Source organism: Bactrocera oleae, chromosome 4 (genome assembly GCF_042242935.1).
Source record: "Bactrocera oleae isolate idBacOlea1 chromosome 4, idBacOlea1, whole genome shotgun sequence".
In the NCBI taxonomy this organism is placed as follows: Eukaryota; Metazoa; Arthropoda; class Insecta; order Diptera; family Tephritidae; genus Bactrocera; species Bactrocera oleae.
The window spans coordinates 42,938,667-42,965,072 of NC_091538.1; the positions used below are offsets into that span (position 1 = coordinate 42,938,667).

The 26,406-nt window shown below is 35.0% G+C and overlaps 4 protein-coding genes and 1 pseudogene across 6 annotated transcripts in view; 3 read left to right on the forward strand and 2 right to left on the reverse strand.

Annotated features, from left to right (window-relative positions):
- Nucleotides 1–781: 781 nt before the first annotated feature.
- Eglp1 (Entomoglyceroporin 1) lies at nt 782–1,902 on the reverse strand. The gene is made up of 2 exons (XM_070108513.1): nt 1,212–1,902; nt 782–1,141 (listed from the first exon to the last, which is right to left on the reverse strand). The coding sequence occupies exons 1-2, from the start codon at nt 1,713–1,715 to the stop codon at nt 962–964; spliced, it is 684 nt and encodes a 227-aa protein (XP_069964614.1). The 5' UTR covers nt 1,716–1,902; the 3' UTR covers nt 782–961.
- Nucleotides 1,903–6,923: 5,021 nt separating this feature from the next.
- Nucleotides 6,924–11,423, forward strand: Coq9 (ubiquinone biosynthesis protein COQ9, mitochondrial). Of its 2 annotated transcripts, none has more exons than XM_014232057.3 (4): nt 6,924–7,077; nt 9,530–10,272; nt 10,358–10,567; nt 10,649–11,423. In XM_014232057.3, the coding sequence occupies exons 1-4, from the start codon at nt 7,017–7,019 to the stop codon at nt 10,685–10,687; spliced, it is 1,053 nt and encodes a 350-aa protein (XP_014087532.2). In that variant the 5' UTR covers nt 6,924–7,016; the 3' UTR covers nt 10,688–11,423. The 2 variants fall into 2 exon arrangements, with proteins under 2 accessions (XP_014087532.2, XP_014087535.1); XM_014232060.3 differs by lacking the exon at nt 6,924–7,077 and adding an exon at nt 7,192–7,277.
- On the forward strand, nt 7,284–9,364 carry LOC106615728 (glomulin). The gene has a single exon (XM_014232056.3). It carries the CDS (start codon nt 7,396–7,398, stop codon nt 9,295–9,297), a length of 1,902 nt encoding a protein of 633 aa, XP_014087531.2. The 5' UTR covers nt 7,284–7,395; the 3' UTR covers nt 9,298–9,364.
- Nucleotides 11,424–14,903: 3,480 nt separating the features above from the next.
- On the forward strand, nt 14,904–15,482 carry LOC138857081 (uncharacterized; annotated as a pseudogene).
- Nucleotides 15,483–16,890: 1,408 nt separating this feature from the next.
- The window catches only part of tor (tyrosine protein kinase receptor torso), a 106,168-nt gene continuing 96,652 nt past the window's right edge, over nt 16,891–26,406 (reverse strand). For both annotated transcript variants that reach the window (XM_014232042.3, XM_070108200.1), the window contains exons 15-17: nt 23,824–23,961; nt 20,722–20,865; nt 16,891–19,153 (exon numbers count right to left, since the gene is read on the reverse strand). In XM_014232042.3, coding sequence (XP_014087517.2) covers nt 19,009–19,153; nt 20,722–20,865; nt 23,824–23,961 — 427 coding nt within the window. In that variant the 3' untranslated portion in view covers nt 16,891–19,008. The remainder of the gene's footprint in view (nt 19,154–20,721; nt 20,866–23,823; nt 23,962–26,406) is intronic.

Sequence of the window (26,406 nt, forward strand, 5' to 3'; positions counted from 1 at the left end):
AATATCTCGCTTTCCATACAAGCACGTTATTCTGATCGTTCAGTTTGCATGGCGGCTAAGTAAATATATGCTATAGTGGTTTGATCTGAACAATTTAAAAATAATCTGTGTCAAATTTCGCGAAAAGATCTCGTGAAATTAAAAAGTTTTCCAAACAAAAACTTGAATTGGAGCGTTCAGTTTGTATGGCAGCTATATGCTTCTTCGGGAGAGAAGAAAGTGTGCAAAATTTCAGAACGAAATCTCAAAAAATGAGGGACTAGTTCGCGTATACAGACAGATAGACATGGCTAATTCAACCCAGCTCGTCACGCTGGGGAGCCGGATTGGTACTGGAGTTAAGGCGGATAGAGAGAGCCAATTTTATCTTTATTTTTACTTGAAATGAAATTTTATGTTGAATTATTCGCTATAAAATTTATTCCATTATACATACATGTACATAGTACATATACATATATCATATTTTTCTTCTAAAATTAACGTTTGTAATAACTCGTTAAATATTTTATTTTTAGATTAGGCATTTCTTCACTTTGGCAAAACCATTCAAACTTACTTTTCATATCAAGCTATTTACATTTAAGTGCTTTGGGGTAAAAATTGGGAAAGAAATAGTATGCAAATTCTGCTTTTGTTTGTTTTACGGTAGTAGTCGATTTTATGTAAGATTATATTAAGGTCTTTAGTCTTCCAGAGTTTTGCTGTTGACTTTACCGTTCAGTAAGCTTTACTTTTACTTACGACTTCATTGTGTACTAATTAAAATCATATTCACATATACCACACAACTTCAAGAAATTTTAATCATAAACTTTCAATTTATAATTAAGCAAAAATAAATTGGACAAATAAATATAAAGAATCAATAAAATGTACGCATGATTTACGAATTTTACTTTCAATTCGGCCAACGCATTAACGAACAGTACCAGTGTATGGATTGACGCTAACAGACGAACTAACAGGTCTTACGATTAAAAAAGCTACGTGGTGAAAACAACAGTTTCCACAGCACGGGTGCGAAAATACCAGCTGAAAATTGACTGGCCATGAATATGGGCATATCATCGTGTTTGCCATGGTAGGCTGCCGGTATGAGCACTATGGCTGGATTCATGGTAGCACCGGTCCATTGTCCCTACACAAAAGCGTAATGAGAAAAATGATTAAATGAGTGGAATAAAAGTAAACAGTTTTCTACAACTTACACCGGCTAGGGAGCAGGCCGCCACTAGTAAGCCAATGCGCAGCGAGACCGAGTCCAAATACGAGGAATTTCTGGCATCCCACAATGCACACCAACCGAAGATTAAGGTTGTGGTCAACACTAGCTCAATGACGAACGCTTGATCCCACGATAGACCACCATTTGACTTCACTAGGCACAAATCCTTCGAGATGGCATCGGAGGGCAGCATGGCGGTTAGTAAAAAGAAACCAGTGAGCGCACCCAAAAACTGCGCCATCATGTAAATTATCGCCATTTTAAACGAAATGTAACGCATCATATAACAGGCAAGTGTGATGCAAGGATTCGCATGACCGCCCGACACGAAGCCGAAACAGTGCACTATGATCATGACGACGAGACCGTACTGGAATTTTAACATATCGCTGCTGTCCGCACAGCCGAGACAGTGAAGCGCCACCAACAACGCTGTGCCGGAGAATTCGCCCAGATAGCGCATTATTGTTACGAATTTGCTGGCCATGCTTTGTGTATTACTTTTTCAATTTTTTTTTTCAGTCTATTCTTAAAGAATATGTTTTGTTATGTTGCAAGCGTCCGCGAATTTAATTAAAACTAGGAATTTATATTTACTTATTGTTTTGTTTAAGAAACGAGCTTTAAGTTTATTTAGAAAATGTCGAGTGTTGTTGTATGATTTTTTTTTAACAGCAAAAGAAAAGCAAAATTTTCACGAAAATTTCTGAAACGAAAAGTTAAATTTTGCTCTGCTACATATAGAAGGGGGGTTCACAGTATACACATTTTTAGTTCACCAGCATTAATTGATTTATGCTAGCCTTCAGAACTTTTTTTCACAATAGTTGCAATTATTTTTTATATCCGGGTGAAAAAATACGGCAAATATTGCGAAGGCATCGGATTGTGAAAACTTGCAGCATTTTGATCCTTCAGGCCACGAGGTTCCATGTTTCGCAGCCGTATAGAAGTATGGTCTTAACATTCGAGTTGAATATTTTTTCGTACGCCGCGTAATTATCGCCGAAAGCTTGGCTTTTTTATACCGTTGATGATGTCTTTCTTTGATTTTTCGTTTGCAGATGAAATATTGCCCAAGTAACAAAAGGATTTCACGTTTTTCGGGTTGTTGTTGTAACGGTTACCTAGTCCCTGCTTAGATAGTAAGTTATAGTTTGGTTGTCGTCGAGGTCATCTAACGGGACGCCCAAGAAACGAGCTGTTTCGACGAGGTCGGGCCATAGGGAAAAGGGTGAGTTGGGTTTGTTGGGCATGCAAGGAGGTGGTTAGTATCATGCGGAGACTCATTGCACGTAGGACATTATCGGGTTCTATACCATCGACTTGAAAGTTCTGCGTATAAGTGTTGTTGATACGAATTTCTTTAGTTTTTAATTTTAAAGCCTACTTTCGCTGCAGTAGCATAGACATTACCGAAACATTTTTGTCAAATGTTGCTGCGGTAGATTTTCTTAAGGGAATATTTATAAGAGTTCGTTCCGATGACAGCAGGGTTGCGATTTTTAGATTAAAATTTTGTGATTAAAAATTTAATTTTTGTTTTTATTACCGATTTTGGGATTAAAAATTTAAAATATTTTTTTTTGATTTGAATGAAGCACGCAAACGCGAAATAATGTTAATTCAAAAAATTTTTTTTTAATTCTTAATTATATGCTACACTTTTTTTACGCTTCAATCCGGTAGTTTCATTTTGATGATTCGATTCATATGATTATTTGAGTTCCGTGATTTTATTGAATTTTTAAAACGTTCATCTTAAGGTCCAGAGCGAATTATACCCAGAATTAGTAGGCGGATATAAGTCCGTGTTCGTTCGGTTACGTAAATCCGTAGCTCCGAAGTGCTCGATTCGGTTTTGGTGATGTAATAAAGTTGCTTTAAGGATGTTAACTAATTAATGGATTAATACCTTAATTTCTTAAATTTGTGACAACAATAAGACAAAGTCTTATGAGCCACGAAAAATTTGAAATTCCCACGAAATTCGAGTTTAATATGTCGAATTTAGCCAAGTGTTGCACTTGTGTGCACATTTCCACGCAAACAAACAACTATACTTTCGGAAATTGCAAGAAAATACTGCAACTACAATAATTTGCTCTGCAAACACCTGCTGAGTGCCGGGAGCACAAACACATTTGCCTTTATGAATGAAGAAATACCACACCACATAAACAAACTAAACGAATATATTTACAAAGAAGGAGGCAATATGCAGCTGAAGTACGAGTACAATGCTACACATAACTAAATATTTGTGCGAGCATTTCCTTAACCTCAGACAACAATATCCTGTTTACTGGCAGCTACGATGGCCAGGTAGTCGAATAGTGACAGTAAATTTTCATTCTATCATATCCTGAAATTATGCCAACAATTACGACAACGACCGCATTTCGTAGAGTCATTAAAGGACAACGACTTGCCCGGCTTGCGGAGTACTTGTAACAAGGATTTGTGGAAAATCACTGCGCGTTAAATAGATTACGCACGACTTTGTGTGATGGTGTGTCCACTGGTCAGGCAGATACACAAAGGGTAGCTAAACTATGTATAAATTTGTACCGTGGTTGTTGGTCTGCAACTAATAAAACTCAATTAAACGACTAACTAAATTATACCACCTGATGGCGTTACGTGAAGCACTGCTTTAAGTATATGGATGGGCTCATAACTCGTAAAGATCTAGATACATGCATTCCTGCAGGGATTTACGTTCCATGCCTGAGCGCTTTATGCATTTTCACACGTTCTTACGCTTGCTTTGTTGTTACACTTTTTCTGTGCTGTCACTACTGCACTTCCTTCTGCTGGTGAAGATTTCGGCATTATGAAGTCACGTGTGTATATACAAGTATGTACATAATTATCAATTTTTTTTCCAAATCGTTTATGTATTGTATAAGGTTGGGTTAGTATATGCACTGAATACAACACAACCATGTTTTTATGTAAGTAATCCTTTTATGCCTCATCCCGGCTCATTCAAACGTTCCAAGTCGGTGTTTCTTTTTGTATCTGCCTATTTCCGTCAGTAAATACATCTTTAAGAATTACATACATATGTAGTAAATAGGAACAATTAAAATTTCAACAATAACATCTAGTACAACAAACAGGCTTTCATACATAGGCAATTTCTTTTTCGTGTAGCTATTGAAACCCATCATGTATATATACTGGAGTAGGTGTACAAAATATTATGACTCATTCGACAAGGACAGCAAACCGGAAAGATAAAAAATATGTAATATCATAGGAATAGAAATGTGTATAAAGTTATATGACTTGCACAAGCCTCGGCACAAGCTTTATAAGGCACATATTTTTAACTATCAATTCATTTTACAACGTGGTTCGCAGACGAGTGGAAACTGACTAAATTGTGATCTGCAGACGTCAAATCAAAAACACTCTCATACATAGATATCTATGTACATACGATCAACTAATTTTTTTAGTCACATAGTAGATTCATTTGAATTAACATTGCCTCTTACTATTTTATATACATTTTGCTTAATGAAATACTAGCTGAAGTTGTTTTTAACATAAACATGTCAAAGCTCAGGATATGATGTGAAAAGTGTCAAAGCAAGGACCAGAACAATGCGTACCTCATAATATAACTTCAAAACAAATCTTACAAATTATGAAAGAAGCAACGTCACAACAAAGACAAAGTATGAAGATGTGTAGACTAAAACACAATTTTGAGAGGAATAAGAAATAATATGCAATTCAGTGAAGTAAACAAGCTATTAGGATGGCAAAATTATGTGGGTGGATGTAAGAAGCCGGGTAGCGAAGGAAACGAAACACGAATATGCGGAGGACATGCCGAAAGCGAAAGAGGCATATAAACACGATTCACCGTATACGAGTGTAATTTGGGTGGAAGCATACGTGCGGTAGAAAAAACTCAGCATACACACAAGGTTTTTACGAACACACCCACATACACATTAGATGCTGCTTCACCAATAATTAAAACTTGAATTAACAATTTATATACATACATATTTCATGTAAGCGGTTAAACTGTAGAAATGCATATTCGCTAAGTTCAATAACTTAAATGATTACTCACCGTTTAAATCCTTCGTCAACTGGGAACGCGTCGACATCTTGCCCAATTTGTGCAGAATTTTTGCGGCGAAAGTCAAGTGGAGCGCAACTGGAGCGCAGCAATGCACGCCAGCAAAACAGGATTTACCGGAAATTCAAAGAGTAGATGTTGGCGGTGCAACAACGGAGGGTATTTTCGTTGTTGGTTATTGCGTTGAGGCTGTAGTTGCCAGTCAAGCTAGGTGCCTTCTGTGCCCTTCCAACTGTTATTGTCTTTGTTGCCGTTTAAGTAAAAGCTTTGACTAGCAGCCGTGTTTCTTTTTTTTTTGTGTGTGTGTTTTGCCCAACCGCTTGGCGTATCCAACTTCTTTTCGGACTGGACGAACGCGTCTGCGGCGGAAACTAGTAAATTAAATGACTTGCTCCTTAGTTATTTATATTTTTTCTCTATACCGATTTCATTTTGGCTTTGTTTTTAAACACTACCGAATGCGATTTACTTGTAAAAGTGTCGAATTCTTATATTAAACATTTTGTTAACTTAAACTTTTTTCTTATATTTCTAGAGATGGCTAAGACATTTAACCATAATTCTAAGAACACAACTCTTCTGCTTTTAATTCACTTTGTATGCGTTTTGCACTTTACTTTTTCGCACAAAAAACTCAATCAACGAACTTTGATACAACAAACACAGGCAGTTGAAGAGAAAAGTGGAGAAGTGAAAATCCACCCTCTTTGGAAAATTTCATATTAAGCACTTTCAGCTTTTATCTTCCAACTTTCACAGCAATATTAAGCGATTCTTATCGGCACAACTTCTTTACACCAAAGCAACTCCACTTTCATTCAGAATATTTTATTTATTACAAAACTTTTATCTTTTATCATTTATACACGCATTACCAAAATCTGCTACTGACCGGAGATGGTAATGAAAACAGAATATTAGTCAAAAACCAGCGCAAACACATCTTAGCCCTTTCAAATCTTAAACGAAAATGAGCAAGAGAGAAATGTAATGATACCGAGTTATTGCGAACTGATTTTGATAAAGTAAATGGTTACTTATTTGTAATCGCTTATCGATCACAAACCAAGTTTAGGGTAGTCCTTCGAATATATATAATTTATGTTCAATTACCAAATATAATCCGACTCATATTTAGATTAGATTTTGAGCCGTAATTTTTCAAACTTTATTATAATTCAATAAATACCGATTATCTACTATACTCTTATTTTTAGCTTGCTTAATTTTTAGTTTTTCCCATAATAAATATACATACTACCAAGAATTTTTTAATAGTCTTTGTTTTTGTTCCTGAAATGTTAAAAGTTATAATTTTAGAACCGACATTGTGATTTAATTAATAACAAATTATGAAGATATATTTCACTAAAAAGATGGCTCTAATATTACTTAGTGTTATATAAAATTTTCATATAAAACCATCTTATATTAGTATAAAAAAACTCTTCTCAGTTTTAAGAACTATTAATAAATAAAAATATTTGTCAATCCATTTAATTGCATTGTTTAATAGTTTTTGTTAAATTTTTGTGGAGTTATTAATTATATCATTATGTTTCAATTGTTATGTGACATATTCACTCTAACTTTCTGGCAACACTAGAGGAATAGTTGAAAAGGCGCATTTAGAAAGGAACGAGTGCAGTGTTTTGTGAACAGCTCTTATAATAAATTGGAAAGATGGTGCATTTAAGTATATTAAATAAAGCAACAAGATTGCAAAGGATGCTTATGCCTTTAAGTAAGTAGTGATTTGTTTAATGAAGGTCAACTTAAAATTGTGTAAGTTGGTAAATCGTGGAATAAGAAATATTTTATAAATTATTTCACAACATTGACATAACGTGCAATGACAAATGCTGTCAAATTAGTCTGAGAACAGTTCTTGCGCACTCAGCTGAGCTAACAAAATTTATATTTGCGGATCAGAAGTGCTTAAAAGTAATCAAATATATAAATTAAATAAATGTCAGTTAAATTCATTTTTGAAAAAGTTAGAATAATTTCGACATAAAATAATTGAAATTACAAAGTTGAAAGCGTTTTAAAGAAAAACGATATGGAGTATTTGTTGGAGCACCAACAGCTGACAAGTGACAAACCGGCTCCCCCGATGTGTGCCACAAATTTAGTCGAACTCGTAAAACAACTTATTAAAGAAAAACGATATGATGGCGTTGCTTTGCTATTTACCAGCGAAAATGAATCTGAACGTAATGTAGACTGCCTAAAGACTGTTGGCATTGATCTGTACCATCATGTTTGCGTACCCAATCTCACAACGCAAGTTCACGACGAACAACTGCCGTTATACAATTGTGCAGACGAATTATTATATTTAATTGCAACCTACGGGCCGATGGAGGAACTATTGCTCGAGCTATTAGAACTTATTGAAGAACAGAAATCAGAGTATGTATTCTCTTCATCATTGCGCGCTTTACAAGGGGTGTTACTCCGAATGGGTGAGAAGAAACCGCGTGCACTTGAATGGAGTTTGAATTCTATACACACGCGTATCGAAGGATTACCACTGCCGAAATATCTACGGGAAGGTTATGACAAGAAACAAGGGCGACTACTTGAACAAAATGGAGAAATTGAAAAATTATTGATGCATTATATCACGTTAAATCTCTTTTACGAGACACTATTAAATGATATGCTCTCACACCAACGTCCACATGAGCAACAATTCTTCGATACGGGTATTAATAGGCGTAATGTACTCTGTTGTTTCTTGATACAAATACTTGGAAAGCCATTAGCGTTATTGGATTTAACAGTGGATCAACGCAGGACGAATACATATACAATACAATGTGCTCGAAAACTAACTGAAAGTGCCACTCATTGTTTGGTAGATCCATTACGTCTACTTTCCGTAGGTGAGCAGCGTGTGCGTTGGAAACGTCGCTTGGATGGCGAGAAAGGTGTACATGAAATGAGTTCAAACAATATATTTCTTATAGAAGAAAAATTGCCTTTAGAGTCTTTAGCAATTTATTTTTATATGTTGTTGGTCGAAGAAGTTAGTTTGAATTCTGTGCCAAAAATTTATTCACCACTTTACATATTTGAAGCAAGTTTATATTATGTAAACGAGTTATTGGCTCATGGAGAACCACCATTGTATGAACGGGCGCTTCTGCTGGCAAAGCGTCTGTGTGACAATCTTTCCTCTACAAAAATTACTGCTATTTCCTTGCAGCTTGAGGTGCACAAAAATTTTTGTAATTCTCTCTGCAACATTGTTGGCTATTCATCGCAGAATTTCCTAAGACAGATCGGCGTTAAACTCTTACGCCAGTATATATTACAGTTTGATGATGAGGGTAGATATTTGGTATTAAAAAATCTTCTGCGAACAGTAGCGCACCATGGCATCTCAGGCTATCTGGCTATATTGTATAAAGATTTGGTAGCAAATGCTCTGGTTTCAGCAAAAACCGATTTACCCTCATCTTTTTCTGGCAAAGATTTTCACACAATCTTCTTACAATACATATGCCGCTTACCACAAGGCGCGAAAACTGACCTTATCGAGCATGCTGACAAAGTGATTTCCTCGCTAAACGCCTTACGATTTTTTACCATTAAAGATTTACATAATCGCACGGGACTCTGGGATATAATGCCGGAGATAGAGAAACAATTCCTCGACCCACTACGTAAAGGATTGGATATATCTGTGGCACATTATAAGGCCGAGTTGAAACGTGTGGAATGTGGATTAGATGATGAAGCAGAGGCAGAACGTAAAAGTTTAGAAATCCTGGATATAAATATAGCCAATGCCACGTCTGAAAGTGGAAACTTGGATGCCGATTTGACTCGTCAACGTAAAATTGAAATACTGAATCAAAATCTGTGTACATTTGATCTGATACGAAGTCTCCTAGGACGCACAGTTGAGTGCGTTGAGAGCTCGAACAGAATGTTGAAGAGCGCAGAAATCTGACGTATTTGTATTTATATTATTTATTAAAAAAAAAAAACATTAAAATAAAACTAATATTTAAAATATACATTTTGCATAGTAATGTTTTTTAATTGTGGTATGATCATTAAGATATGTAGAACTGCTGAAAAGCTGATGAAGGACGTTAGAAATTAGAGAGGAACCGGTTTACATTTCAGATCGATATTTTTCTAGTTAATTTAGTTAATTAGTAATTTTCTTTTTACTTCAGGTGCTCACTGCTCCATTGTCGCCTGCAGCGCTGATGCCTCCACATTGCTAATCCAGCGATATCGTGCGCATTCGCAGCTAAACCAATGTAGCAGTTATATGTCACTTGTACTCGCCGCTCCTACACATTTTTCGCACACAACAACCACCACTTCAATTCTTCACGTAAATGCCACACGCTTCAAGTCCACCACATCCATTAGCAACGTTGACAGCTCGGAATCCATAGACAAGTTTCGCGAACGTGAAGAGCAGAGAGAGCGTGAATATGAAGAAAAGAAATCACCTGAGGAGGCGCAGGCAGAGGATGAGGCAAAACGTGCAAAAATAGATGCCATACGGGCTCAAATCCTAGAAGCAGCCCTACCACATGTACCTACACTAGGTTGGACGCGTAATGCCATTGCGAAAGGCGCTGAAGAAGCTGGCTTCCCCAGCGTGGTGCACGGTATGTTCCCTGATGGCGGATATGCGCTTGTCGCCTACTTTTATGGCAAATGCAATGATGAAGTTGTACGCCGCTTACAGGAGGAGACACAAAACGGCAAGTTGGCCGTTGGTGATCCATTGGACTTTTTGGTACGCGCTGTGCGCACTCGGCTAGAAATGGTTATCCCATACAAGGCACAATGGTCACAAGCATTAGCGCTGATAGCGTTGCCACAGAATGCCGCCACTTCGTTAGCTCAGGTTTTGACGCTGGTCGATGATATTTGTTATTATGCTGGCGATCGGTCTGTAGATGTAAGTAATTGATACATGTACATATGTATGTATGTATGTATGTGCATTTATTAAAAAAAAATTTTTCTTTATATTATTCTCGCAGTTTGGCTGGTACACACGTCGCATTGGCTTAGCTACAATTATGAAAATGACAGAACTGTTTATGCTGCAGGACAGCTCAGCAGACCACGGAAACACTTGGGAGTTCCTAAGGAATCGTATGGACGAGGCGGTGCAAATACAATCAATACTCTCTGAAACTGAGGGAATGACTCACAGTTTTACACGTTCGTTTAATTCGGCTTTTATAACGGTAATTTGCAATCATGTAGAAATTCATAACTTCCAAAAATTAAATTTTCTATTTATTTTATTTTAATGTTTATTTTAATAGGCACGCAATATATTGGGCGTCGATTACAGGCGTAGGTAAAGCTCGGACACGAAATTGAAGATTCCAAATTTGTAGGTTGACAACATAACAGAGGTTTAATGTATGCAGAGCACATGGAAATAGTCATATAATTTAGCTGTTAAACAATTTGTTAATAATAATTTTTTTTTATTAACATCAAAGTCATAAAACCAGTGATAAACTGTTTTCTTTATTAATGTGAAAAGAAATTTCCTAAATTACTTAGCGTTAAGTATTAAACATAGATATAACATTATTTAGCTTTTCGCTAATGAGCTGATACCAAATTACTTGTAGTTATACATATGTAGATATTTATTTTTAATTATGGTTTTAGTTTTTTTTGTTTGTATGATTGTTTCGATGTGTGCATTAACGTAAATTTCGTGAAATTCACAACCATTTGCCATATGTTTATTTTGCGATTACTGCAATAACGATGTTTGCACTTGCACCGATCCAGCAACAAAACTATATAAAACTTTACCCACCTAACAATGTGTAAATTAAACGCCGTAGAAGCTTAATTGCACAAAGCCTATTGTTTATATATTATCTCGAAATTCAGAATTATTAAACTACTACCGGCACGTACAAGAAATGAAAGCAACTTAAAGAGACTATGTGGAACTTAAGTGCTTCAATATTCAAAGTTTATGTCGTTATGGATTATTTGTGTGTACATAGATGTTATATAACAGAATTTTACAAGAAATAAAAATAAAACAATGAAAAAACAGATATACTGCTTAAATTTGGTAATTTAATTATATATTGAATATTTCAACATAATTGAGGACAAAAATACTTAACGAAAATACATTCGCATACAATAGAATTTCATGAAAAACTGCATAAAATTGTGAATTCTGTGATTTGTTGTGTTAACATTGTAATTTAGTGACTTCAATAAAAAAATTGCAATTTATAAATAATTTTTTTTTTGCTAGTAAATTATTTTGTTTTATAAAAGTAAAGAAGAGAAATAAAGTTTCGACTTGTCGGAAATAATGTTTTAATTTTTTTGTCGATAACATATTATTACAATACTATATTAGCATAGGCACCGTGTATGCGATTACAGCCGCATCAACAATAACGCGCCATTCGTTTCACCTTTTCATTGAAAATACGAATCGAAACCATATCGCTCTCCACCTGATTTTCCCATGGAGTGGATGTCTTACCCTTTCTCTGCTTCCACCAGCTGGTACTGCATCGATGCATCGAACACCTTTAAAGCTAGAGTGCTTTTATCCTTTTGCACGACATGATGTAGCCAGCGTAACCGCTGTCTCTTTATTCGTTGAACTATGAGAATATCGTCGTATTATTCGTACAGCTTTCTCTCAAAAACTTCTAATCAGATGTCGACATCGTCCACACACCACCAGTGCAGGAGTAATGAGCGACTTGAAGAATTTAGCTTGGTTCGTGAAGAGAGAGACCAATACGATTCGCTTCTTTGTCTTGCCTGGAGAAAGCAGAACTAACGGCGCGGTTATTAAGGCCAATAATGTCAATATCAAAGGCGGACATCAGCAATTTTCCTTTTTTGTAAAATATTGGCCCTTGTCCTAGGAGAGGTCCTACCTAATACTGAATGCGCTTCTGGTATTATCCAGCATCAGTTTAAATAATCATTTCAGTTTCGCAGGAATATCAAATTCAGGCATAGCGCCAGCTCCTTTTCGTGCTGTCAGAGGCAGCTTTAAAATCGATTAAAAGGTAATGTGTATCGACGGTGGGCTTTAAACTGCCGCACAATACGCCCGATAGGACTTTATATGCGATATTGAGGATGCTTACCCCACGATAATTGGCGCAGTTCGGTTTTAATAAACAAATACTCCTAAGCTTCATAATAATCTTGAGGAGTTTCACAAACATGTACATTTTCTGAGTATAATTGAGAAAAACCTCTTTTGTATTACTGTAATTTCGCCCAATGAGTTTATTTGAAAGCTTGTTGGCAGGAAAATTAATTAGTTCGTGACGTCATAAACGAAATGAGGGCAAAGTTTTGTTTACATTTGCTTTTGACTCGCAAGTCCCAATTTTGCCTATGAACTCTGGCGAAAATAGGGTGCATATGTACTCGTATCCCCTTTTGGGGACTCTCGGTTTGATTGTTTGTCATACCAAATATTTATTTTATATGTGCATACGTATATGATAAAGCCGTTCAAGCGTTATGTAAGATTAGATTAAAGGTCGATCTTAAAAGGGATCTCACTTAGACAGCTTAGAACGCCTGTTCGTTGTGGTACCGATAATTCATATATAATTGATCATAAGATTCTTACAAATCGACTAAGGTAACCGAAAAGTTAAGACTGCCGCGATGATTCCACCTTAGTTTTGAAAAGGCTGGACAATGGACCTCTATGCAACTTTGACAACTTGCGTCCGACGTTTTAGCCTTACCGCATGAATGCCTATCGAACAATGTCTATTGGACAAACTATTACGATTGTGGCAAGATCAACTTTGCTAAGACCAAGTAGGTCAGTAGATCTCCTGCGTTCTACTCTAGGCTAAAAGAATCTTGCAGTCACACAGGAGCGGGTCGTCGACTAACGTCTGCCAAGCGCTCTTTAGGTCCATTGGTCCACTGCTAAAACGCAAGATGACAATGGATTTCCAACTCGTATCGATTCCGATATGGGCGGGACGTAGCAGTACGTCTACTGCTAGTAAGTATAGTTCTTACATAAGTAGTTAATTTTAAAGTCCTGAATGGATGCAGTTCCAACTGCGAGATGATCAGTCTTCTCTGGTTAAATTATTATACACCCCTATTGCGGCAGGTTTGTGCTTTGGAACTCTTCACAGAATCACGCTTGTCAATAACTTTGGACTTTATATACAATTGACAAACAAATACCCCCGACCAAAATCCAATGCAAAAGCCTTCGTTGTTATTTAGAAAAAAAAAAAGAAAATACTGCGAAAGAGTTACCAGTTAAAGTAATCGTGGAAATGTGGTCTGAAATAATACAAACCTTTAAATGCACTAGGCATTATTATCATAAATTCCTGTTTCACCTACTTTTTTTTGGCAGAAGATTTTCGGAGGGCAATCAAACCCTTTCAATTAACCTTTCTAATACTCTTAAAACTGTAGTAAGTTAATAATGTAACTGTTTTTGTGTCCGAAAGTTACCCCTTGACATCTTTGAAATTGAGATACCAATACGCATATACATTTGCTTTATTATGCAAAAATACCTTTTTTTCATTTTACCCCAGTATACATATGTATATTAACATATTAACCATGTCAATGTCTACATTATATTACATACAGTTTTTTAAATTCGGTAATATATTGTGTTTTTGAGAGGTATAGAGATTAAAATGTCTGACAGGATAGGTGTCAAATTAACTACCAAAGAAAACACCTATTTTTGACATTAAACCGACCCAAGAAGCTGAAACAATGTTTAAAAATCTTGGAGATGCTTTTTCAGATTTCGGGTTCCATCCACTTATAAATTAAATTTTGTTGTCAAATCATCTGCAATTATGTATGTATTTAAGCTTAGGCCAGTCAAGGAATTTCAAACATTTGAAAATTTCGTTTTTATCTTAAGGTACACTTGAGGGCTATAAAATTATGTTTCAATTAATGGAATAGGGAAAAATAATAATATTCCGTGTTTATCTATAGTATTGAAAAGTTTGGTTCAATTAGCTTTCGCATGTAAAACTGTAAACACCTTTATCTCGAAATTGAATTTTTCAAATCGGTTGACGATGATACTTGAAGATTATCGCAAGTATCCACTTGAGTGTAGTTAAAAACGCATGTACCTTACTAGCAAGTGTTGGGTGAATAAAGATCCCGTTTTTATACCCTGAACTTTTTTATTTGAAGAGATATCTTCACCAAATTATTGTCCAAGGCAACGATATAATCTTATAACAAATTGTTCAGGTCGGACTACTATAGCATATAGCTGCCGTAAAAACCGAACGATCAAAACCAAGTTCTTCTATGGGTATTCTGGCTTTGGTTCAACCGTTTTTTCGGCAACTGTGCACGCGAGGTGCAGGAAGATGGCGTGGGGAGTTGAAAGCGTGTTCCTTTTCCTCAAGAAGCGCCACACCGTCGACGGCATCAAAAACACCTATGAGAAAGGTGAAGTGGAGTAGGAGCTCGGCATAGAAGAGATCATTTCGACTTCACTTATCCTAAAGGAGGTGGAGAAAGAATCCATTCAGCATTCTGATGGTCCAAAACGGAGAGCTGAGAGTACTCCAAGTGAACGTTTATAAAAGTAAGATCGTCTCTGTCGAGCTTTTTCTCAACTTGGAGAAAGGTGGCTACGACGTGGCTTTAGTCCAAGAATCATGGATAGTATCGGGTAAATTGGTTGCTGGGCTAAAATCACAAAACTAGTTACACAACATACACCCTAAGCGTAAATAACAAAGTAAGAACAGTGATATTGGTGAGAAAAAATCTATATTCTCTTATTGACTTCAGTCTTTCCACAGATGATCTGAAGGTTGTGGAAGTGAAGGGTAACAAGGATGAGCCTAAACTCTTTGCATCCTGCTATATGCTACACGAATGCGAGGTATCAACGGCAGAGCTCCAAAGGCTGGCAGCTAAATCAAGCAGAAAGAAGCAGGCGTTGGTGGTGGGCTGATGATAACGCCAATGATACGATTTGCGGCAGCTTCGATATTAATCAGAGGTGAAGCCCTACTTAATTTTACTTTGCAAAGTAGTCGTAGCTAGTGCTAGCCAATCGAGGTGAGGACCTACCAGCCTCCAGAAACGTCGTAGACAGAACGCTCTATACTCGTAGAGATGCAATGGTAGAGAATTTTAGGGTGCTAAGCACACCGTCATTCGCTGACCATAGGTACAGCTACTTCTCCATTAGGGGGTTACTTATAGTTAGAATTCTCAAAAAATCGATGTTTTTTCTATTAATTTTTCTTAATGTACATATATTTAGGAATACACACAGAAAATTTCATATCGTTCCGGTGAATATTTTCGAAGTTACGCAAATTTGAAAAGGTGTTTCAGAGTGCTTGGAACTACAAGGATATAGCGGCAGCGACTAATGGCTCGCAGACAACATCAGCTCGAGTTATTAGAAGCTGCCGAAATGGCGGAGAGTCTCTTATATAGGCCTGGAATAGACGACTCCATGTAAGTTAAAAACAAAGTGTTTTCATCCCATGTAAAGTGCGTTCCAAACATTAAGCGCGTTTTTCTCAGAATGGTGTTTTCAAAGTCGGTGACTAACATTACTTTTAAACGGCAATCGATTATTTTTAAATTTTAATATGAGCTTCTTAAAAATATTTTTTAGTAATTAATCAAAAATTTTTTCTCTCCGATAAATATTTTTGTTTTTATAAACAACAAATAAGGCAGCCTTTTAAGCTGCCGGACCCTTTCAGTATATTTCGAGCAGATGTATTTGCTATTAGCCTATAATGCATCAACAGACAATTACACAGTTAATATCAGACAGCTACGCAGAAATCGAGGCAGTAACATCGGTTCGCATATCGGCCAGAAGTTCTTGTGAAGCACGGCAGCAGTGGAGAGTGTCCCCAGAAACAAGCGACTTCACTTCTACTGGGTGCCAGGTCACTCGATGTCAATGAGATAGGGCACGGTATTGCCAAGAGTGGCGTACGGCTGACATCCAATAACGTGACCCATATTCGTAAACCCATGCATTGTCTTTACGACGATCTGGACAAGAGCATGGAAGGTTAAAAGCGGTAGATCAAAAATACACAAAACTCTTACTTAATCTTAATAGAAGACTGTAGGATCATGATTGGAATACTCACAATGGATCATCTCTTGGGCACTTGTCCCGCACTAGCAATTCAGCACTTAAAACATTTGGGGGCCCCACGATATGAGGCATTGGAAGAGATTCCGATAGTGTGGCCGCAGAACCTATTGAAAATTGCTTCAAGCGCTGGCATGCTGAAGCATGACTACTGATCGTGAACTACGTAATGACATCCCATCTGGCATCGCTAAGGACCAAAACTGGTCTACGCGTGGCTTGCAAGCCTGCCAAAATAACCTAACCCAACCTACTCCGAGAGTAAATAGTCAATTGTTTTCTAGAGCTTAGAGACTGCCTTACCCCTTAACGCGTACAAACAATTTTTTTTTTATAAGTTTGTGCATTTACCTTTCGGTGTTTCATTTGAAATAAAAGTTCTATACCTCTAAAAAAAACACCATTTAATTTACAAAAAACACCTTCTGTTTTACAACGTTTGATAATTTGTGCCTGTGTTTGTTTGAGACATGTAGACGTGCTTTCACAAAAATAGTTTAAATTATTCTTATGTGCATATTTTAGTTCGACACATTTACGTATTCATATATAGTATTTATACATGATATAATGGATATGTATGTAATGTAAATTATTATTACTTTTTAATTCTTAGTCATTACCCTTATATATTATATAGTAATTTTTTTTATTTTCATTTTAGCAAAAATTTAACAACAAAATGTATTTTTGTAGCTTTCATTTTCTTAATTTGTTAACGGTATTGTCTTTTCTTTTTTAATTAATAAAATTTAATTTTAAATGTGTAAAAACAGTTATCTTATTTTACTTAAGACGTTTAAGGTTACTTAAACTATTTATTTTTCTAAACTTACATGTATTATAGATTTTTAATTCAGTTTCTTTGAGTAAATTTAGGTCATTGATATTTTAAAATTATGTGAGTTAGTATGAGTTAATATTAAAATGTATGCTCCCACACAATTATTTAAATGCGACTCTTTGAAGTCTGCTAATCATTCATCATCAACTTCCTTCTCTACGAAATTATAAGCTATTTGCTTTGGTTTTCATTTTCATTGCCATTTTTGCGAGTGATATTCATTACCAATTCCGATTGACCAGTTAGTAAGTGGAGCTTTAGTTTGTTCCACAACTGCCTTTTCACTTTCAAGCGCATTTTGTTTGGATCGTACTTGTAGTACTTCGTAAGAGTCTAATGATTCGTTTCGCTACTCGTCAACGACTTACACACATACATTTGTACCCTGCAGTGAATAGTTGAAGCTATGAGCTTATAATAGGTTCACAAGCGTTAAATTTAAAGCTTAACATTTATTTATTTATTGGATACATTTTGCCGTATAAAATCTGCTTATCAATTAATATAAAAATAAAAGAATTTAGTCGGCACAAAGTTTTTCCATAAATTTAGGAGACATTTTTTTGTGAGAAAATGCTTTCCTTTAATTAGAACAGATTAGATTAACAAAATATATCGATCCGAGAAGTTAATGCGCAATGTGGAAAGCAGATCACAAAGTGGTCAGTTATTTAAAGGTTTTTTGAAAAATAGTTTTGAACTCAAAGCCCAATTGAAGCTAACAACAAATCGTATTTCCACAATGATATCAAAATGTTAGAATAATGCTATATTGGTGTATCTGTTATTTTGAAAAATAAAATTGAGGATTATTAAAAAAATATGTTTTTCTTTGAAAGGCCATCAGAACTGTATGAAAACATTGTACACATTAAAGAAATTTTTTCCAAAAATGATAAATTAACTATTAGTGAGGGAGCAGCGAAGTTCAAAATCTCAAATGGTTCCATTAACGATAGTACATAGATTTTCTGTTTGATAGACTTAAAAACGGAACTTTGAGTTGAAAAAAATGTTTCAAAGATTGGTAGTCGGCGGGAGTACTTTTTTAACTAATTATAGAAATAAAACAAACGTTATAAAAAGCAAACTTTTGCTGAATTTCAATTCGCAGTAGTTTTCAGACCTTTGTCTTTTGTTAATGAGAGCTGTCGTAGTGAACAGATTTTATGTCAAATAACACGATTTTTAATTTGTTATGGGCTTAGTAATCTGAAGTTATACCTATGTGACTTTTATTTCAGAAATTTTTCGAAAAAATTATAAATTTTAATAAGACTTAGTTTCGCTGAATAGTTGAACTGAATTTAGAATGGTTTAATTCTAGTTCATTTAACTACAGGGTGTACTTGTATGTGTGTGATATTATTTATTGTTGAAGTGCTCTTGACTTCCTTCATTCTTAGATATATAGTAAACATACTTAACTTAACCTTATTAAGCTATGTTCTATTTAGTTGTCTACGCATAAGTACAGGCATATCCACATAAATGTGACATTTGTAGTAGTCGGTTTCAAGAATGTTACAAATGCCCCTTTAATTCTTGGTCGGCCACAAATATTTCACAATTATTAATATATTAGTAAGTTTATATATAAATGCTTTTAATAACTTTTGTTCTCCAAATTTTCAAGAGTTCGCTCAAGTCGACTTAGTCGACTACAATGGCTTCAAATATGAGTCATCCATATTCGACGTATCCAACATTTCATCATCATTATCTTCTGGTTGCTCTTGATATTGTTGCTTTTGTTGTTGTTGTTGTTGTTGGCATTGACTATCTTTAGGGCTGTACTGTTCAATGCTAGAGAATAATAATGAAAGGAGGACGATATATTATACAATTTGTTTCCTCATATAAATAAATATTTTAAAATTATATTTGTATATGATTTATGAAAGAATATTTCCTAAATTTTGGTAAGTCCAGTATAACATACTCTTAAGCGTATATTGTTTTTATATAATTACGAATTAAACTTTAATTAACAATATCAATATCTAAAGTCACTTTACAATTAATAAATTGAGCCTTACAAAGTGAAGTAGTAGTAGTAGTGAAGTCAATTCTCTTGAATACTATTTAAGTACGGCATATTCCCAATTAAAGGGTACTCCTGCTTATATCAAGAAACCCTTCCTTCAAAATATCTCTAAGAAAGTCTCTCCAAGTATTTTAATTGTAACGGGAAGGTCCCCGCATTTTTATTTATTTTTTTCTTATTATCAGAGAGAAAAATTCAAATCTGGCTTCCAACTACTTGAAAATATATCTCGTTTTACAGATTTTATAGGATATTGAATGCTCTTCAAAATACTCTCTTACGGTGTTTTCTGAAACCTAAGCGTTTAAAGGATATTAACTGTGGAAGTTTGACTATTATAAGGTACATTTTTTTTCTTATGAATTTTATAACTCAATGAAATAATAATCATTATAGATGGGAATATTCAAAGTTTTGAAGTAGATTTACTGCTATACAAAAATGCTCTCAGAAAGAAACGTCAGAGACTCTATGAAGTATATACATGTACAAATGAACAATGTGAGGAGCTGAATCGATTTAACGATGTCTGTCTGTATAATCATGAACTAGTCCCTCAGTTTTAGAGATAACGATCTGAAATTTTGCGCAGGTCCTTTTCTCCCCAAGAAGCTGCAGCTATAGCGTAAAAATCCGCACGAAATTGAGCATAATTTAACTGTTCCATGTATGTACTCATTGTTGAATATACAAATAAAGCACAAAGTCTTAAATGTATATCTCTAAATGATTGTACATCTGAATTTATATAAGAACAACTATTCACCGATGAAATGCATGTATTATACTTATACTTATGCATACAAATTACAAAACAAGTAGTTCTATCGATTCATAGTTTCCTCGTATTCCTGGTTGTTGTAGATTCGGTCCACCCTAATATTATATTTAATTTCTATGTCTATTTTACAGTTGTATGTTTCAATTCCAATTTCTTTATATGCTCTTGAATTGTGTCGCATTCGATTTACATACATACATTTCCCGCTATATAGTTTATGTTTCCTTGTTTGTGCCATTCTCCCTTCGCATAAACAGGTAGGAACAAACTACATATGTTATGTTATCTACATACATGCTTGTTGTTTGTAAACTGCAGTGTGCAGTTCCCCTATTCTCCTGTGCTGATCTGTACGGTAAATCATATTCGAGTTTTGTCATCGATCAGCCAGCCAGGAAGGTGGAAGGACACACTGCGGTAAGTGAAATACATATATTATAATTATTTGTAAGTGCTTAATTTAAATGCTTGTGTATTTAGAAATAAACCATAAACCAAATATGCGTTAAATTCGCCCCACCTCATCGGTGATACATGTGTACTTACCATTCCAAGTTTGGCACACCCAATACTGTCTCGATTTGGCGTTCCGGCTCATCAACCAAAAAATCTTCAAGAATTTTAATAATTTCACTGAAAGTAGGGCGCTCACCAGGATTCACATTCCAACAGGCATGCATGAGGTTGTAGCTATTAAACGAGGAACAAGAACAGAGAAACAACATGAAATAGTTGAAAAGAATGCAAAAACATTGGATAAACCTTAAAATAAAAGCACTGAAAATTTTTAATGGAATTCATTTTGTTGGCTGTGTTAGTGAACAAATAAAGGAAATGAAGGAACGCTCGGTGAACAATATCCTGCCGGTAGCAATCTGTCCGCTCAGCATAAAATATGTGTAATATACATATGTATGTATTTACACACATGCATGTGGCTGTGTATTGTAGGAATTTAGGGTGGACCTTATTTTTTTCAATCCAGTGGTCTAAAACAAAGTTATAGCGTTTTCTAGGAACCCTAAACGGTGAGGCTTTGCTTTTGAAACTTATTATAACCAATTTCTACTTGAATTACAGTAAGAACTAAGACCAATTGATTTCTTTGAAGTACTCAATATCGGATATATGTCGCTATAAGTCGTGGCAACTTCATCACAGTGTTTTCTTGCTCGACAATAATCAGAAAAACAAAACAACTCTCAAGACACAATACACTGCTTGAGACAAGAACAGAAGAAAAAAAAATTGTCAAAAATATTGGCAACTGTAGATCGATGCCATCTAAAAACGTCGAAGTCGGGGCAAACTATGAATAAGATTTTCTTTTAATGAGTGCGTATCCCGTTAGGGATAAAGTGGGTGGGAATTGTAAAGCTGAAGTCTAGAACAACAAACTCGATTGAGCTACTGCAAAAAGCAATAGAGTTCGCGAGTGTTTAGCGAACATAGAGTTCGACTAATCGTTTGAAGAAATTTCTGCATCGATTCTGACATACAATTTAAGCAGGGAGTTCTTTACTCCTTTCTTTACCTTTTTCCTTTTGTAACATGACAAGGCAGCTCGATGCCGCAAAAAACACCGTGTTGTGTTTCCCACATGAAATCAACCACTTCAAAGCTCTGTAACATATAAATTTGGGGGTTTCATCATTGTCATTATTACGATTACTTATTGAAATCGATGAATTGAAAATGGGTATAAGACTTCCTATTAGAAGATAAGTCGTTTAGTATTGGATTTCGGGTTTATCGTCTGGTCGAAAAAATAATGTAGCCTTGTAAAAGTTCAATTAAAAATATAACACGATAAGCTTATTAAAGACATTTTGCTTTTGCTTATATTATTTAGGTAGGCAGGAGTGTAGCCCCTTCTGGCACAATTAGCGCTACATGCAATATCGTAAGACCTTTAAATCTTGATAACACGCTTCATCGTTGTGTTTAAACCATTTGGTGTTCTCAATGAAACTACTTATCTCCGCTATGCTGTAGATAGACATTCAAGGTTTAGTAGCTGCAGCAAGTATTTTATAGGCATTTCTATTTTTTATGCATGTTATTTAAACGGCCATATCCCATTATAGTAGCTGTAAGTCTATATATACTTTTGCTGGACCTTTGTAATATGTCCTTAGGTTTTGTCTTGTCTTATTTTGGGCACATCTGTTTCGTTGTTCGGTTATAGATTTCCATCTATTCTGAGCTTTTTGTTCAAATTGTATATTGATTGTTATATCTCTAAATCGGATTCGTCTGAACAAGCTCCTAACTTGTCGTCTGCTTTTTCGTTGTCGAAAATGTTCTTGTGATCGGGTACCCAAATTATAAACAAGTGAAATTGACCTGCCTACTTACATTTTTTTATTACGCTGGAATTGATCTTTGGAGAAAGCAGGGCTAGTATTGCCGCCTCCTTACATAGTTATTGAGTAGAACTCCACAGACATTCACTATACCTGGTACTTCCGCTTAGAATATGGTTGCCAATTTTGTGGGCGGAAAAATATAGAGATATCAAGATCCTCGGAGTATACCCCCGTCCTTATACCGCAGTCCATTTTGGACCCGTTGGTGTAGATTGAGGTAGTATCACCCTCCTCTACTAAACCTCTTTTCCATTCACGTCTAGAGAGTATTCTCAACTGAAAGTAACTATTTAAATCCAACCTTGGCAGGATATAGTCTGATTTATTTAGATTTGAATCAAGCTGGTTTAAATATTTTGCTGTATCCATAACTCTTCCTGTTCCAATCACCAATCAGAAATATAGAGTTCTTATAGTAGAAAATGCTGCCACTTTCCGTATGAAAACGTTTATGGGACGCAGGAGCATATTAAGCGCATTATTTGAACATGACTAATTTTCCTTAAATGCTGTGCACCAAACCAGTGCTCAATATGTAAGAATTGGTCTAATGGTGGCCGTATACATCCACATGACTATATTCGGTTTTAGACCTGAGTTTCTGCTGAGTATCCTCTTGCTCGTGCAATACGCCACATAAGCTTTTCTAATAAGTTTCTCAATATTAGTTTTTCAGTTCAGCTTGGTATCTTTCTCGACCGGCAGATATTTTGCTGTAGAGGCAAAGAAATTATAGTACCACCGAGTGAGATAAGTTGAAATTGAGGTAGTTTGGTTTTAGTTTACCTTGATTTCACTATCGAAAAGCCATGTAGGTTCATAGGTACAGAAAATAAGAAAAACGAAACCATAAAAATGTTGAGATTTATTCGTCTCTTGTTCTAGGCTTCGCAGAATCGCCAAACCTGATATTATTCAATTGGCTTAAAATTGAATGAATTTCTAACAGAACTGTGGCTTGGCGCTAACAAATCAGAGTTTTTCTCGTAGATAAGGAGCATTCTAATGAATATGTGTTGTATGTACATATGTGTGCATTAATGTGAGATTACCTGATATTGAATATAAGTAAATAAATACATATGTGTTATATACGATGCGTATGCAAATAAAAAACTTTTAAACTATGAGTAGCCTGAAAATTAAACTCCAATTTCCTCTACAAAAGAATGTGTGTAAAGCTTAAAACATTTACGAACATTTGTGTACATATGTACTTACATATATTGTTTGCATAAACATGTGTGGACACACATGAATATGTTCATGGTTTACTTACAATTCAGGTCCGCAATTCCTTGGTTTCTCCATGCGATAGCCGGTCTTCAACAGATGCAATAGGCGATGCGTCGGTATTGAGGGGTAGGGTGTGCCGCCGAGTGTCACAATCTCATAGAGCAGTATGCCATACGACCAACTGTTGATTATATATTGGCAAAAAAATATGCATAAAGGTCAGTTTTCGTTACGACGGCATGGTTTATTATATTTATTTTGGTAACATCCAATCCAATATGAAAAAATATACACATGAAAATATTTGAAAACGGATATAAAATTCATTAACGGTGTATTGTGTAAAAAGGAAAGACCCGAATACATATGTACACACATAAATATTCATATACCATATGTATAATTTAGGTTAAATAAATTTACATAAATTGTAAGAACTATCCTATATGGAAACATGGAGGGCAAATGAAAGCTGCTTATTCGGTTTGTAGAACCGAGTAATGAACCAATTTTCCCATTTGCCGAGCTCTTGGTCTTTTAACATTCAGAAATATGTAGTATGGCCGATTGCTATAGAATCATATCAATGCGGAGATATAGGAAAACCTGTGAACTGATTTCTTCCTTTTTTGAAAAAACATATGCTTCACTCGTTTTTTATTTAAGATATGCCCCTCATAAACCGATATGAAAGGTTTAAAGTAAAGCCAGAAGGCATTATATTAGCTATAATTTTAGCTGAGAGTTGCCACAGATCTGTACTATTTTTATTAACTATTATAATATTAGCTGATCATTTCAGACATATCCACATCTACTCTCTTGTTAATACTTTGTTATTTCAAAGTACAAAGTTGCTTGGTACACACGTATTTAATTTGTATATTTCAACATTTTTTGAATAAACTGTAACCATCTGGACCGTTTTAATTTTTATTAAAAAGTTATTTCAATATCTAACGTCATTACATGTATATTTATTACAATTCGTTTGTATATAAATACAATATACAAAAAATGTCATGGTTTGATCTTGTGCCTTATTAATGGCCATAGCAATTGCTAAGCGGCTATATACATTTTTGTAGAGCAGTAAATTCCGTAAAAACTATGAGTTTTACAATTTAAAATGATTTTTTTTTCATTGAGTTATAAAATTCATAAAAAGGAAATGTTTGCCTTAAAATAATCAAATGTTAAATCGTAGTAGCAGCAGTAAAAAAAGAAGTTTGGAAACGTTTTTCTTTTTTGAATTTTCTGAGAATATTTACCATCGTAGTGAATAGAGTTTTTATACCATTATAAAGTAGAGGTTTGTTAATAATGTTCAACTTACTGACTTTTAAAAGAGCTATAATACCCTTCACACTTGCATTTTTTATAGCAAAAAGGAGTATAAAAATATCTATATCCTAATTTTTATCGGTTTTTATATAGAAGCTATATTCTTTAATGGTCCGATTTGAAGAATTTCCTCGGAGATTTTAGGAATGCATTGAATAATAATCTATGCCATTCGTGAAGATCAAATAAAACATGGAATACCGCTATAGTGGTTCGATCTAAAAAATTTCTGGGTAGGGTGCATAATTTTCTTAGACAATAACACTACTCAACAAATATGATGGAGAAAATTTCCGACTAATGTGCTGAGAGGTTTGAGGGCGTACACCCCCTTGAATCGTGTTAAGAAATTTATACTATCAACTTCGATTTTAGCAACCCAAAAATAGCAACAAACAGCCTCCAACATCACAGTCGCAAAATGACTGTAAGCTAGTGTAATCAATACCAAATTTCTTGAAGATATCTCGTCAAATGAAAAACCTTTCCATATAAGCACTTGATTCCGATCGTTCAGTTTATATGACAGCTATATGCTATAGTGGTCCGATATCGGTGGTTTCGACAAATGAGCAGCGTCTTCACGGACAGACAGACGAGCATGGCTAAATCGACTCTGCTCGTCACGCTGATCAATTATGTATTTACTTTGTGGCAAATAAATATTTTGAATATTAAAAACTACAGTGTGTTTGGGACATAAACAAGTAAGTTTATACCGAATTAAGTGAAAGATATGAAATTTTGTACAAGGTTAATATAAAAAACCCAAAAACTTGGTTATTTGAATTTTTCACATACATTTTGAGATTATGTGAAAAGGTTAAGAAAAGTTATAGATCTTTACATTAGGATTCGTAGTTTTGCCGGAAACCGAGATAAACCGTGCACCTTCTGCATTTTGGTCAAGGGAGGGATCTACAGTGTTTTAAGCTGATTATTACATTTTTTTGGAATAAAAATGGAGTCCAGTTCCTTTATAGTATTAGTACAATAATTCCTGTAAGAAATGGCATAATAATGAAGCCGATGTTTTTTCGTAAGTTGGTTTTTTGCCTATACTATTTATTTACAATATATATATATATTTACAAACAAAAAAGTTGTAAATTATTTTCGAACCATAGATGCTTGAATGTTATTGTCAATGTTATCCCTAATTATCAGACAAGTAAATCAACTGACCTTTTTCTCACTTAGCCAATTTATTCTCCGAATAAGTTGTATCTACTGAACGATCGCTGTTATTTGTCAGATAAGTAAAAGGTCTGTAAACCGGTTG

Coding starts and splice junctions, on each gene's coding strand:
- Eglp1 (XM_070108513.1), bottom strand. CDS start 1,715: ATGGCCAGCAAATTCGTAACAATAATGCGCTATCTGGGCGAATTCTCC. Junction 1,142..1,211: donor CGGCCTGCTCCCTAGCCGGT/GTAAGTTGTAGA, acceptor GCTTTTGTGTAG/GGACAATGGACCGGTGCTAC.
- Coq9 (XM_014232057.3), top strand. CDS start 7,017: ATGGTGCATTTAAGTATATTAAATAAAGCAACAAGATTGCAAAGGATG. Junction 7,078..9,529: donor AAGGATGCTTATGCCTTTAA/GTAAGTAGTGAT, acceptor TTTTTACTTCAG/GTGCTCACTGCTCCATTGTC. Junction 10,568..10,648: donor TTAATTCGGCTTTTATAACG/GTAATTTGCAAT, acceptor TTATTTTAATAG/GCACGCAATATATTGGGCGT.
- LOC106615728 (XM_014232056.3), top strand. CDS start 7,396: ATGGAGTATTTGTTGGAGCACCAACAGCTGACAAGTGACAAACCGGCT.